The following is a 16,093-nucleotide window of genomic DNA, read 5'->3' as shown; positions in this document are numbered from 1 at the left end:
ATATGTCAGCCAGAGCTGAGTCAGTCCCAGCTGCAGGGACATCTAGCGGCCACCGGAGGAAGTACAGCTGCTGCCAAGCGGTTATTTGCAGCGACTGTGGTGCAGCAGAGCAGACCTGACCGTAGCTCGGCCCCACACACAGTCCGTTTGTCTGCCTGTCTGTGTGCCTGTCTGTCAGTCTCTCTGTCTGTCTGCACGGACATTAGACGCTCAGTGATCTCGCACACACGGCCATGAGCTCGGTGTTTTTGCTCCTCGTGCATCCAGAGAGCATCTGCAGCTGAAATCTGTGAGGTCGGTCCTGGGAGCGGAGGAGGAGCAGCACTGCAGCAGACATGCCGGGCCTGCTGTACATCACACTGACTGGTGAGTCTCTTTCAATATTCAACATCTACCCATTTCATCCAGCTATGAACACATCCAGCTACTGCACACGTCGCGCAACTAAACATGCAGAACATACAGCAGAGACATTTTAGGAGACTTTGAAAAACATCACACTCACTACCAAACACAACAGACGTGTAAGGTAGTCGCTGTACGGATGTTATGTTGCAGTATCGTACAAGTTTTGTGAGTACGTACAAGTATTAGTGATAATGTTGTGAATCAGGGTGTTTTTCTAATGAACCCCTTGGGTTAAATTCTGCGAAGTGGATGCAAAGGCTTGCAGTGTGTGGGAGGCACGCAGTATACTTAAATCAGTAGACACACTGCAGTGTCTGACACACACATAATTTTCAACACACTAGTTGTAATCAGGATGATAAGGAGTTTTGCATTGTCATGGTGATTGAAAGTATTGATTCTTTGATGCACCAAAACAATTCTGTATGTTGTTAATACCTGAAAGACTATGGCCTTGCGGTTGACAAAAAAATAAATAAAACATGTATATTATATAATAATAATAATAATAATATAATAGATATATTGTTGTTTTGAATTGAAGGGCTGCAGCAACTATCTTTTAAATTGTTCAGTTAATCAATGTAATGAGTTATCATCAAATTGTAGGACAAATATATGTTTTAAATCTCTTTAAATAATTTCCTGCAGCTAAAAACAGTCTGAAAAACTTGTATGAGTAAAACAGCATCGAATCATCACATTAGGCAGCCAGGAACCAGGACATTTTTGGACTGAAGTCCTTCATCTGGATATGTGCAACATGTGTTGATTGAATAATAGATTAATAGCTCCACCATCATTTTCATCATCTGGAGTGGCACACATCTGCCTCCATGAAGTTCCACATGTTCCTCTGGGTTGGTTTTCATGCTGCAGTTTCTCTTGGCATGTAATATTGAGGTTCAGCTCCTCTTTGCTTGTGAAGCTGCTCTGATATAAACAGCAGCTTCCATGCTGGTTATTAAGCATAAATTCAACATTACTGCTTCTGCAATTAAAAAAAAACAACAAAAAAAACACTTCACAAAGTGCATTGAAAGAAACAGGCAAAATAAAAAATATATGAATATTTTCACGAACGGGCAAAGAAAACAAGGTGACATACAGGTCAAATTATTATTAATTATCATAAAATAATAGTCATAATCATATGAATAACTAACTGTTACTGTGACTTAAAATAGTGTATTTACCAAGTATTTTAAGTGAAATAAATATAGCAGACATGTGTACGTGTATTATTGTGAATGATGTGAATGTTTTAACCAATCATTGGAAAACCAAACAAAAAATTCTTTAAAAAGAATCATCATAATCACTGCAAGAGATTTTCTCTAAATAAATCATTAATCTAAAACAATTATAGAAAAAATAATAATAATTGTGTGTAGGGGCAATATATTTCAAAATTCCTTCATTTAAAATAAATAAATAAACATAAGTATGTTGACGTGCAGTAAAACTTAAATAAGTATAAACAGTTATTTAGAAACAATTTTTATCATCATGATAAATCATTTTGTATAAATCTTCCTGCTGCTGGCTGCAAATGGAGGTTTGTTGAGGAAAGAGTGGAGGTAACAGGGTGAGGAAGAGGATGCTGAACCTCCTCACCCTTACTGTCTCTCAGTTGGGGTGAAGGGGGATTTGGGGGAGGGTCTTGGCCTACTATAAGCTGATCTGAGGGGGCTTTAGGGGCAACATAATGTACTGAAGTCCAAACAAAAGCGACAGCAGCAAGGAACATGTAGCGTCACATTCTACCGACCCTGTGAACTGAAGGTTCTCTGCAGTGTTTATGGAGATGTAAAACCTCCCTGAGAACATTTGTAATAAGCTGTATGTCCACAGACGCACACAGCAACACTGATACCGCAGAGAGGAAATGCTGCATGCTACCTTAAACGGCCATGGTTCAAACATTTTATTTTCTCTGTTATTCAGAAATAAAAAATCAAGATCATTAGAATCAGGATCAAAATTGTAGGTTGTCACAACAACACATTTGCTTTGATTCATAATAGTGCATACATTAACACAGTAGTAGAAATTAAAGTAAATATATTTAAACTGTCAAATTAATAAATATCTTAAAATGTGTACAAGAAATATAAAAATAAACAATATAAAGTAAAAATGTACCATATTGCTATAATGAATACATTACATTTTCATTAAGTGCAGCACTTCTTTTCACCCTCTGTTTGAAACCAGAGCCCAGTCTGCTCTGATTGGTTGCCCAACCATACTTGTGATTTATCATCCACCTAGAGTTGTCCCGCCCCTTAGTCTATCACATACAATGTGTTGAGTGCTAGTCAATAGAAGTGCAAGTGTTACATAGTGATGTCACTGTTACTGAAGTAAAAAGAGGAGTCCAATGGAAGCGATTCTGACAGTTTGGGGGATAGAAACTTCCTCTGAAGGGAACCTTGGGATTTTAGCATTTGCGGACCATTTACATACACAAAAATATAACACACTACAGGAAAGGGAAAACCACAAAAAGCATAATAGGGCCTCTTTAAGCCACTTTAAACTTTACTATAAATACACAACCTTTATGTTATTAACAAATAATTTAACCACATTGTGTATTTTCTGGTGATTGACGTCCAGATTTCCTGTTTTGCTGCATGCTTTGAGTTCCAAGCCACAATAAAGGGAGATTTTTCCTCTGTGCGTCAGTAATTTCAGTTTGTTTGATGGACTTTGGAGAGTATCTCCCTCCAGCAGCTGCTCATATCCTCTGGAGTCTATCTGTGTGAAGCTGATAACTCAGCTCCTGCTGGATGGACTGTGGAAGGATTTGAAGTTATTACGCTGCAAAGTAGCCTTTGTAGGCAAAACATTTCAAGGTGACTTTGTAGTACTGAAACAAGACTGTTCAGCATGAGAGAGATGTGCTTTTTTGTCTTCAACATCATAGGAATAAGCTTTCAGTACAGACAAAACGTATGATATATGTTTGGTTTATCTTCCAATGTTTATGATGATAATTAATTGGTTTCAAATAGAAAGAGACATGAGCTCCCGAGAAAGCCTTTTTTGAGATTTGTAGGGTAATCATATTTCTTTGATCCCCAGGCTTTTTTCAGTTTAAATATATATTTTCCTGTTAATGTTGGTAAAATTATACACTATACTAAAGTAAATCAGGTGGCAAATTGTCCATACCTATTTCCGATAACTTCAGTCAAACAAACACGTATTCTTGCTGTCCATACAAACAGTCTACATGGCAACCGTTTTTATTGTTTAACTTTAGAGTTGGTGTTGGAAAAGGTTATCATGCTAGGTTTTCTTTAAGACCAACATTTTTGTTGCAGGTTCATAAGGTCATGTCAGGGGTTCCTGCCCGGGTCTGGGTGAGTGAGCCAAAAAATGTATAGTATAATTTTTAGTAGTAGAGGGGCGCAATTATGTTTGCATCTGTTAAGATAGCCTCCAGCTCTGTTTTGGTCTGCACCAATTCCTAAGGGAACTATCTGGCTCTTTGAGTGCTTAATGCTTCAATATGTTCTCAACAGTGTTTGTGCTATGGGAGAAACGTTCGTCTAATATTATCTGTCTGAGGAGGAATCTTTCTTACTCCACATTGGGACCGGAAAGATTCAAATTTGTCAGACTTCAACTGATTTCCTGGTCAAAATCTTGCAAATACAGGCTAACAGATTTCTGGTTCACCAGCTAGCTGCTAACTCTGTCCGTCTGTCTGTTGTAGCTGAAACAACAAGCTAATATGGTTAAAATGTAAAGTTATTGGCTGTAAAATCAAAAATAATGAGCTGGAAGAGGCTAAAATGCTCCTTAAGCTTAACAATCAAGTGGTGCATCTATCTTTTACCTTTTATCCATTGTAAATATTGATTTGTGTAGTTTTATTTCACTACAGTGCATTAGTAGTAATGTAACATCCTTCATAATACATCTCTTGGGTATATGGTACTCTTATTCTGCATCAGTAAGGTGAGTGAGCACAAGCAGCATCATTTGAAACCCTCTCTTTGGGCTTTAATGGACAGTACAGGTCCCAACATGGTCTTCCTCATATTCAAACATCAATGAGTCGATCAATTTATTTATGGTGTTCTCTGCTGCTTCCAAAATAATTACACAGACAGTAGCTCTGGACTCTGCTAAACACGGCTGGATTTTCTGTCATCTATTTGCGCTTTTTGGTCCTTGAATTGTCAGAAATGCACACGCAGACTTTATTAAGGTGCAGTTATAACAGCACAGTGCTAACTTTGAGGGTTTGGGAATAGGGAGGAATTTAAACCACTGCAGCACTTCTTCACTTCTGCTGTTCATCCCCCCATCCTTGATTGCCTTCCTCCATCTCTTACCCTTGGATCAGTCATCCACAGCGATCAGTGCGGCAAGCGGGACATTTTATAGGCCACTGGTTTTTATACTAAGCTCTTTTTAAAGGAAATAAAAGTCTACAATAAGTTTGTAAGGAGATATCAGTGTTTAGAGACAATCAGCTGTTTGTGAACAGAGGTTCTTCTTGTTTTTACCTTAAAGAATAGAGATATAAACGCTTAGAAAATGTTTACAGAGGTAAGAAATGATGTGAAAGACAGGAACATTTTCTCATAGACTTCTACAAAAACACTTGTACACAAGGGACAATGTTTAAAATGTCAGTTAAGATTTTAAGCTAACAGATTTTAACAAGCATTACATCACAAAGAAGAAAGGGGACAACTGAGTCAAGACATAAGCATAGAAAAGATATTGTCTGGACAACATTTTGTAGAAATGCATGAAATAAATGTTGAGTTCTTTCAGTCTGGGCTGGACTCAAGGTCTAAGCTAGCAGAGACTTCCAGCGATTCAGACACCTCTTTAAAAATAGATCTGCACCTCAGTGATACAGAGCCACAAGAGCTGTGACTCCATATTTCTCTTGAGTCCTCTCGTACCTGAAGTAATCAAGATGCCTTGATTAAAACATGCCCTGCTATCAGTTCTGTAATTTCAGTTTCAAAAAAGTTCCAGTTGCGATAATGACTTCCCACTGTGTGTCCACAGGCACAAAGTAATTACAGAAAGTAAAGTGTCTTACCTGTCCACCGACCCCTGTGAGACTGAACATTTTTACCCACAAGGGAAATAAATGGATCAAAAGTGGGGATAACTTTTATATTCTTAAACGCTTACAAATCAGTGTTAACAAGCAATAATGTTAAGCCTTTATTTCTGATGTTAAGTTATCTTCCTATTGAACTGAGGTGCTAATTGGTGGACATTTTGACCACTTTTAATTAAAATCCACCCAATAGTTGTTGATATATTCTTTGTGTTTACTGTAGTGTTAAGTTTCTTTTTTTCTGTATTAATCTTGCGTACATTTTTAATCATATTTAATCAACTCAATATTTTCTTAAGGCTGGTTATCTTTGACTTTCGTAAGAAAAATAAACTTGCTATTTTAGTATAGATAAAAAATCTGTCAACTAGAATCTCTTTTATAGGACATACAAAGACAAAGGCTCAGTAACAAAGCACATAATAAAATACATGAAAACATGCAGTGACGAAAGGGAAACCTAGAGTGTGCCATCCCTAAAACCATCAGCCGCCAGGAGTTACATTTGAACTGAGTATCAGTTAGGTATTGTGAGCATTTAATCATTTAGTGGCCTGAGAAAGTGAGTAGTTTTTAGCCTGTTAAAACTGTCCTTCTGAAGTCCAAATCAACGAATAGAGGGTGGCAGCTGAAATTTCTCAGGATGAAGAGGTCTCCTGCTCTTATTCAGAAGACAGATCAGACACTCTACCAGCAGTCAGATCAGCTGTGAATTCTTGGAGCAATGAACTGGAAAACAAGAGGATGCTGGAGAGTGGAGACTAATGTGTTACAATACTGTAGGTTTAGTTGAAGCTAAATCAAGGACAACTGACCATGACTAACAACCAGGAGACAGAGATGAGTCCACACTTCCGCCAAACTCATCTTGAAGCCCAGCATGTATCTCCTCATATTTATCCTGCACAGTAAGCTTCGTCCTCTAAAGATGAGTCACTTCAAGTGCTCCTCAAATCCTAAACAATCTGCACCGTCATTGTCTCTGACTTTTTATCTCCTCGACCTCTTGTCCCAGAGAGCACTATCTTCCTGCTTATGATCAGATAGCCTTTTTTAGAAGGAAGGAAGGAAGTGTACGGTCTAAGGGGCTTTGTAGTGACAGCTTAGCGTGTTGCAGACGTGTTGGAGACATGTTGGCGATGATATGATAATCTGCTCAGTCAGACCCTGAAGTCGGACCGCCATCTGTGTCCTAGACAGAGAGCACCATGGGAAACATGAGGCAGACTGGGAGGATGTGATGGAATGATGAACCGAGGAATGAGTGAATGTGGAGCCATGATCAATCGGAAAAAATAAAATAAAATAACAATATCCGTGGAATTATGTGTTATTGTGTGTCTAAAATGAGTTTCTTTTTTATGAGCAGACAAAACAAAGAACAGGATTTCTTGCCTTGGTGAGAAACATCTGCAAATAAAGACTTGAGGCTCTAATGATAAGTGAATGTGGGATGAATAGAGTTATGCAGGAATGAGTCGTATAACCCAGAAATTATTTATCATTTTACCACTAAATGAGACTACTTACCGTCAGCACAGCAAACATTAGCCACCTTTAGCTTAGCGTTGTTGACATGAGACCACAATATATTTGTTTATAGCAGCATTGGCTTTTTATTTCTGCCGGTTTTTCCGGGCTTAACAAAACATGTACGTTTTATAAATGTGTGTTTGCCACAGAGCTTATTTCCTGCAATATTTTTAAATCCAATGGAAAAATCTCATTGGATTTTGTCAGGGGAGACTTTGTGATGCTACTTCAGGGGTGCACTAACAAGTATGTCATCTCTGCAAAACTGTTTAGGAAAGAATGAGTGGCTTGTTACCACTCCATGTTGGTTTCTGAGGGCAGCGGTGGAAATAAAAGCACTTAATGTACCATGCAGACAACAGAGTGCTCATAGTATTATTGCTGTTCTCTGCGCTGGGTAACATACACAACACATTCAATCTGTTTAGGGTTAAGTTACATTTCTTAGATCTGTCAATCCACTTTATTTTTCCATGACTGTTTTATGCTTTTAATTTGACTTGATCCTGTAATTTATTTCTTAACATGTCATAAGTAATACACATTTAATGTACAACTATAAACCAGACAGCTGAAAGGAAATCAGCTTGTTTGAATATATTGGCTCATATTTGATTTCAAAGTATTTTCTCTTGTTTATGTATCCATTGATTTAACTGTTTGATATTATTGTTTTTGATTTATTTTTGTTATAAATCAGAATCAGAATATCTTTATTTGTCCCACAGAGGGGAAGCGTACAATTATTACAGCGAAGAGCCAAAGACAGTTTAATATCTCAAGAAGCATGCATAAAAAATAAAAAACTAGAAATTACACAATTTACAAGATACACATCCAGTGCCAATTACAGTATAGTAGCTTTTTGCATGTTTTAGAATCGATTTTGTTCGTTTGTTTTGTTTTCTTTACCCTGTTAAACCTCTGCTGACAATATAATCTACCCTGAGGGATCATTCAAATTAAACTCAGACAAAAAGTAACTCCCTGTTTTATTGTAATAAGACATCATGGTTCACAGCATTATCATCTTTAATGTCTTTTTCAAATTTCCCATTAGCCCTGCTGGCCTGCTTCGATGCCTTCAGAGTGGGTTCATCCCAGAGGGTCATCCCCCTCAGCGCCCCCGGGGCTCGTCTTTTCCAGGATGAAGGCCCAGCCCAGGCACACTTCGTCCAGGAATTAATCAGAACCAAACGCTACTCAGTCCCAGAGTTAGTGCGGGTCCAGCCTCATTTGGTTCACGACATGGGCCGGCCGGAAATACATGAAACATCCCGGTCCCAGGACAAAATGGAGTCTGATAACTCCTCCCAGATAAACCCTCCACCCTCCGCAGGTCAGGAAGTAGTGAGGACCCGCCCTGCTGTGGAGGAAAACCGTGGTGTAGTAGACGAGATGGAGGTGAGGATATAGGTTCATGAGGATGTGTAATAAACTGTAACTGTACAAGGCAAACCTAAGACATACTAGTGGTAACATTAGCACTGTGGTTGAATGCATGTATGAGGATTTTTTACCCAATAATGCCCAAAAACAAATGCACACCCCATGCTTTATTAAAAAAAAATATATTTAGTCAATTATTAAAGCTAAACATATGTTTTGGGAATTGTACAGCCTTAAGACTCAGTTCAGTAAAATATTTTTTAGCTCTGAATCAGTTTTGATATGATGATCACTGAGAATATTTATTCTGTAACAAATATCAGATTCGGTATCATCAGGTTTATTCCCTAATGAATGTACACATACAAGGAATCTGTATGGTGTATAATGGTGAATACATAAACACAGCAGGAGGAATTAGGTTGTGAAAACTATCTTCAATCTATTTTAAAAGCAAGTTAAAGAAAATATATATTCAATTTTTTTTTTAAACAACTAGATTATGACAATGGATTATACATTAAGACAATATCTTTCTCTTTCCAGCGTATGGTTCATCTGGTGGTTCCTCAGGATGCAGAAGGCTACAGGGGTAGTCCAGACTCCAGCGACCGAGACAAGGAGCTCATTGGTGGGCCAGGAGCTGCCGATGCCTCCCTGGAGGCCTCCGGCTTCTTCGGGACAGACATGGAGGACAGAGACAGAGGAGAGGAAGGAGGAGAGGACCGTGAGAGGAGAGGGGGAGAGGAGGAGTGGGAGAGATCCAAGGGAGAGGACAGAGAGAGAGGAGGGGGAGAAGCCAGAGGAGAGGAAGAAGAGAGGGGAGGAGGAACAGACGATCAAGACCTCCATGTGTTTGATGCCAACCACACGACTCCAGATCTGGATGCTCTGATTGGTTAGTAGAAATGATCTTCTCTTCAGCACCGAATCAAAATAAGCTGTGTTTAAAAGTCCTAAAACCCGGACAAAAGTTAATATTTTTGCTCTTCGTCCATGGTAACACAAGTTAAGGGATCTTAAATTTGTGTTACCATTTGTGTAAAATAAAATACTTCAATAAATATCCAAAACCGTTGTTAATTATTACAATCTCTTAAAATAGGCGATTCCATGACAGCTTGCTAAATAAAAGTAGTTGATGTCATCACACCAAACATAATATTTGAAGTCATTCAACTGTGATCCTTTATAGTTTTTATACTGATTTTAACAAGAAAATTGTAACCTCTCCATCTGAGTACCATCAAAAACGTTTATACATACAATTTATTATTATTATTAAAGCCTAACTTTAGCTTTTTACTTCTGACATTAACATTTTCTTGCTAAAAAAACTTATACTATAAGCATTTGGTTGCAATAATTTCAGTAAATTGCAGCATTCTCAAGTGTAGTACCTGCATTTAACCCATCCTCGTATTTGGAGCAGTGTATCTACAGGCTGATGATTTGATGCTTTGCTCAAGGCATGCTAAACAACCTCAGACAACCTTATTAGCCTTGGACTCAAGCTTTAGTAAAAACCTGCTGTTATCCAGAGGGAGGTTTCATCTTCACAGGCTGAGATGAAGATGTTGGCGGTCTCCTTGAAGTTATTAAATGTTTGCTCAGGGCCAAACCACAGATTCAGTCCAACATTTTTACAGACTGTGCTGCTTCACTCTGCTCCGCTTTGCCGGACAAACATAATGTAAGCGGAAGAGGCCGGCACAGTCTGAAGATATTGGGTTTAAGCATTAATTTCTTACCGGGTAAATAGTGACTTCTAGTGGATGACAAATAACTGTGAAGATGCTGGATTAGAGGTAAAAAAAAATGATTTGCGTCCAGCATGGCTCTAGAAATGATGGAAGATTGGTGTATGCTTCCACCACTCTTGTTCTCACTGAACTACTCAAAAACCATTTAATGTATTGGCATGAAATGTGGGTACAGTCAATAATGTTCCCCTCTTTATAAAAAAGTTGAACATCCATAACCAAATCAAACTTTCACTTAAAAAAAAAAATGTCAGGATCAATTACCTGCAGAACGGGAGATATTCCCATCAGCCTCAGCTTTACGTTGTGCTTAGTACTAATATATTAGCATACTTACGCCCAGGAGCCACTGTCTATGTGTACCTTTTTTATGTTTTTCGTCCAAAGCATAATTAAACAAAACAATATATTTTTGTTCGTCATATTGAAATAGTATGAGCAATATTACACCTTCATAGAATATGCCACTTAAGTGAAGAATGTATTTTATATTTATTTTAACCTGACTTACAATAACACCCACTTGCATCAGATGCAAAACACACAAATAAGTGAGGGGCAATATATTAGCAAGCATCCTTACATTTAGAGACTACTGTGTATCTCTGAACCATCCCCATGTCAAAACCTTATGACAACAGTACAAAGAGGACCAGCTGACACACACACACACACACACACACACACACACACACACACACACACACACGTTTCTGACATGTCTCTTGTCTCTCACAGGCTACAGTCCATCCTTTGAGCCCAGCGTCTCCTCCCCAGCTGAGGTGCATGATTCTGGGCTACAGGAGCACCGTGCAGCCCCCGTCCTGGAGGTGAGGATGGACAAGAAATGTCTTGATATGGATACTGACATATTACTGTTAATGTCATCCTTTGGATATTTTTCTCAGTAGTTATAAGACGAACACTCCGTTCAGTTAAAAATCCCCATAAAGCCATTAACTTAAATGTAACAGAACATTATTGATTATTAAAATAAATTAAAAATGATTGAGAATTGTGTGGTAATTTGAATCAGAAAAATGTACTAAAAAGTAGAACCAGTTTCCTGTGACTTATATATTATACCATTCAATTATTATAATGATGACTAAACTATTATCTATTATAGCACATAGAGCCGTTTCAGAATAAAAAGTAGATATCAGCTCTAGTTTAAATTAATTAGATGTCAGTAAATCAGATCCAATAAACCACAGGGCTCACCTGCTAATCTTGCAGTGAATAATTTAATTAGCCTTTAAACCCTTTATGGGATTAGTGGCCCCTCATTGTTTCATGTGAGCAAATGGGGATAAGAGACACAGAGTTAAGTTTCTCTATAACCCTCTTCCTATAAATTATTGGCAGATTAAACAAGTCATTGGGTCTTTTCATGTTAATAATAATTATTAATTTTCTCAATTTGCTTCTATTTGTGCGAGTAGTATGTTCACTACAGTGATTATCACTAGTGCTCCCATCATTATGTCAGACGCCCTTACCTAACCTCATTTGAAATGACATATTGTACTGCCACCTACTCTTGTGTCTCCCTTTAACCTGACGTCTCCCATACAGGTGGATCCTTTAGAGAGAGAGTTGTGGGAGGCAGAGGGGGAGGAAGGCGGTCATTCAAGTGGCTACGGAATCCTTCACTCCTCTATCATTACGACTAGTACTACCATTACAACTTCTACTGCTGCTGCTGCTGCTGCTGCTGGAGTCGCTGCAGGAACATCCACCCCTGAGACGGACACTGGCACAGACTTTGGGCTGCTGGGAAGTTACACAAAAGGTATACAAAACAAAGCCAATACTGATTGACTTATCTTGATCTTGTTTGAAATGTATAAACATATGGTATGGATCGCCATAATATGTTTTACATATTCATACTACCCTGAAATTAATTCTTATGACATTGAGGGTCCTTTAAATGTTCCTCTATTACCATTATTATACCATATTATGAGGTGAACATATTTGGATTTAAGATAAGATAACATATACTTTGTTGATCCAACATGTTTTGTCACAGCAGTATGTTAAAACAAGGCATTGCACATAACTAGAAAAATAAAAAGAGTAGAAATTAAACAAACATAAAATATAAACATCTGAAAATTGAAAAGAAAACAGACTTAAAAGTACAATTTATACAAGAGACACAAATCTGTGGTCTATCTGTCAAATAAAAACTATGAACGTCCAAATTAAAGCGAACACATTTTAAAAGTAGGATATTATTTTCATTAAGTGTGCAAGGAATTGCATATAAAATTAAATATAAATGCAAAATGTAAAAAAAGGAAAACTAATCTAATGTCTCATCAACTATTAGGTGGATGTCATGAAATGTGAACAATGAAAAGAAATAATGTTCATACAGTGAGTTCCAGTAGTGATACCAGTGCTCATACTCTGAACAAAAGTAAAGCATCAAAATGTTCTTAAATAAATAAAAAGTTTGATAAAAAAAAGTATCACTATCACTATTGCTGTTTGACAAATGTCAGGTTTGTATGGTTTCACACTACTGACGTCACATCGTCAGTAGTCAGTTGCTGTTAAGTTGTGATGATAAGTCGTGTAATTATTGAGTAGATCGAGAAGATAGATTTTATCGAGAAATAAACAACAAATATTTTGACTTTTTAAAAAAAAATCAGTTCTCAGACTCTGAAACATTGACTATGTTTTGCTTTCTCTGATTTGTATCATATTAAACTGAATATCTTTGGAATCTGTACTGACAAAACAAGACGTCTTTGCCATCTTTTCAATGTATAGACCCAAAAATAATCGAGAGAATGATTAGCAGATTAATGGAGAAGGAAAATAATCATTTATTCAGCTGCTGCTTTTCCCTACACCAAGCTGAAATCAAACATAAGACAATATTAAGTCCTGTTATTTTCACATCACCAACACTCACAAACTGCTTACCAACAGAAAAGACAAATCATTGTTTTGTGTCTTCACATATTTTCTCTTCTTGAACACTGGATTCTTGTCTAAGACAGCTTTCCTATATTATGTTTTGGTCCGTAAAATATTTTTAAATTGTGAAAAAAGGTCTTCAATTTTCTGCTGATCTGCCGATCCATTTCTAAGGAAAATAATACTTTGTTTCATCCCTATCAGTTTTCTGTATTTGATCTCCTCCCACATGGGAAGGCAGAAGATAAAGATGAAGTCTCTGCTGCTTTTTGTCTTTCCCCTGGTTAGTCTCTGCAGAGGAGACAGAGGATGAAGAGACAGAGAGGGAGGAGGAGGAGGTGGAAGAAACGGGTCTTTCACAAAAAGGCGATTTTACCCAGAATCCCACAGCAGCAGAGGTTGGCATGGCTCCCAGCAGAGAGCCTCTGCAGCCCAGCGTGGAGGAAGAGGAGGAACACCAGTTAAAAGGTGATCAAAAGTCTGTTTATGCCTCTTTCTATGGTTAATCTTAAAGAGGACATATTATGCTCATTTACAACTATTTTTTTTGTATTTGTGCCTCTACTGTGACATGTTTCCATGTTACTTGTTAGTCGTTTCCGACTTACATACATTCAATACTGTGGACAGTCACCACAGAAGCAATTTGGGGTGAAGTGTCTTGCCCAACGACATGCTTACTGCAGTGGGACTGGAATCTGCTATCCCCTGATCCAAGATCAGCGCACTAACCCACTGCGCCACAGCCTCCTTTGTTACATTACCTTTGCAGCGAATCTTTGCAACCTCTGTCTGAAACCGGAGCGCAGTCTGCTCTGATTGGTTAGCTTGCCGGATCTGTTATGATTGGTCAACTGCTAAGAAATGTCCCGGCCCTTAGCAAATTACGTGCAATGTGTTGGAGTGCTAGCCAATAGAAGCGTGAGTGTTACATAGTGATGTCATTATGTTAAGTATGTAACAAAGGAGTCAAATGGAGGCGTTTCAGGCATGGGAAGAGAAACTCCCACTGGAAGGAACTTTGGGATTTTAGCCTTTGCAGACCATTTACATGCACACAAACCTATATAACACACAACAGGAAAGGGAAACCCTTAAAAGCATAATAGGGCCCCTTTAACTGTTATGACTTTACACTTCTGTAATAGATTGGACTTTTTTTTACTAAAGGGGGGGTTGACTAAATGCATTTTAAATTGATTATTTTTGTTTTTTTGATCAAGGGGCTATTCTGCCAGACAGAAGTGAAGAGATGGAGGAGGAGGAATGGAGAAAAATGGACGGTGTCACAGAGCTCCATGATGTTGATGAGATGGAGGAAGCACGGCAGGTTTGTTCAAACCTTTCTACATCGAAATCTGTCTGTGTTCCAATCTTTATTAATCATGGATTCATACTGATATTACTGTTGTTGAAAGGTGGTGTGTGTGGAGTGGAGCGAGCTGGTCGGACGTGGGTATGTTGTCCTCAACATGACGCAAAACCTAAACTGTGTAAGTACACCGATTTAAATATATAGATAAAAGGTTTCAACAATACAAGATTAATTTGTATATATATTTGGGATTTGTGTAACATTTATACTCAAGTACAAATTTGAGGTACTCTTACTTCACTTACATATTTATATTTGATGTCACTTTGCACTTCTACTCTTCTCCATCAAAGAGAGAAATGTTTTACCTTTTTCCTTCACTACATTTATCTTGAGTATTAGGCCCAGTAATGGGGAACACATTTATTCTCAAAGTGCACTTTGTTTTCATTTTTTCTGTGATGAATCGACCTACACTTCTCTTTATTAACTTGAAAGCTTTTCAGTTTACATTTTTTCATTCCCTTCCTATCCAGTAAAGAAGTTGAAAATAACATGCTGCATTGTTGTGGATTAAACTATCCAGCAGTGAAGTAAAAAAGACATGATAACACGACAATATTAATACAAAAGCATCATGTAATGGTAAAACAGATACCCTTTTACTGTTACTGACCACTTTTTACACTTTAACTACATTTAGCTGATAATGCTTACTTAAATAGGTTTACTTATATAAACATTTGAATGGAAACCTTTTTCTTATAGTGGATTATTTTAACAGTGTGGTATAAGTACTATTACTGAAGTAATCTGACTACTTCTTCCACCACTGATGTGTGATAGGTTGTCTAAATAAATTGGAAACAACATGCAGCCGCCACTTTTCTCCCACGCTGTCAGACAGACAGTGAACTTGAGTTTTCTGGACTATGTGAGACAGGAAGGACCTTCACATTAATGTCTGTCGTCATGGCAACAACACAAACTTGCACCACCGCACTGACGTTATAGTTGCTACGGCAACACTGATGTGCTCCTGTTTTCCTACACCTATTTTTAAAACAAGCTGACTTAATATTCATGTCTGAGGATATATTTGATGTGGTTATTAGTAGTGATATTTGTGGGTAGAGAGAGAAAGCTAGATAAATAGATGTCATAACTTTTTTTATGTTTAGATCTTTCTTTAAAACAACAAGGCTGCTAAAGTTACAAATGATTGTTTAGGAATAAAAGGCAGAACACTGAAATTGGTAAAATAGTAATTTGACTTTCCACAAGGGTTTTGAATTTGAGATGAAGAATGTTTTTATCTCTGCTGAAAAATGTATTTATTTAAATGTATGTATTTAAATGTATTTATTCATTTAACAGGAACATTGCACATTATTCAACATTTCTGTAAATGTGCCAGAGTTAGCCAAGACGCTATTTTTCTTATCTGTAGTCCCTGGACAGATTTTGTTAGTCACCCTAAAGACAAATTGCATTTTAAACAAGTAAATACAATCAATAAAAAACATGCAACATACAGTACTGGAAATGTTAATAAAAAAACAAAAAACAAAAAAGAAATAAAGTGGTAACTTGTGGGTTGAAGATTAATATGTTTGCTTGTTTGTGTGTGTGTGTGTGTGTGTG

The 16,093-nt window shown here is 37.5% G+C and overlaps 1 protein-coding gene across 1 annotated transcript in view; it reads left to right on the top strand.

Annotated features, from left to right (window-relative positions):
- The first annotated feature begins 100 nt into the window (after window positions 1-100).
- The window catches only part of podxl2 (podocalyxin-like 2), a 23,689-nt gene continuing 7,696 nt past the window's right edge, over window positions 101-16,093 (top strand). Inside the window, exons 1-8 of the mRNA XM_063911206.1 lie at window positions 101-366; window positions 8,103-8,446; window positions 8,978-9,329; window positions 10,933-11,024; window positions 11,773-11,989; window positions 13,423-13,602; window positions 14,358-14,464; window positions 14,553-14,627. Coding sequence (XP_063767276.1) covers window positions 336-366; window positions 8,103-8,446; window positions 8,978-9,329; window positions 10,933-11,024; window positions 11,773-11,989; window positions 13,423-13,602; window positions 14,358-14,464; window positions 14,553-14,627 — 1,398 coding nt within the window. The 5' untranslated portion in view covers window positions 101-335. The remainder of the gene's footprint in view (window positions 367-8,102; window positions 8,447-8,977; window positions 9,330-10,932; window positions 11,025-11,772; window positions 11,990-13,422; window positions 13,603-14,357; window positions 14,465-14,552; window positions 14,628-16,093) is intronic.

This window comes from Eleginops maclovinus, chromosome 20 (genome assembly GCF_036324505.1).
Source record: "Eleginops maclovinus isolate JMC-PN-2008 ecotype Puerto Natales chromosome 20, JC_Emac_rtc_rv5, whole genome shotgun sequence".
Taxonomy (NCBI): domain Eukaryota; kingdom Metazoa; phylum Chordata; class Actinopteri; order Perciformes; family Eleginopidae; genus Eleginops; species Eleginops maclovinus.
Note: the sequence above shows the minus strand (reverse complement) of the source record. Positions and strands in the feature narration are given on the sequence as shown.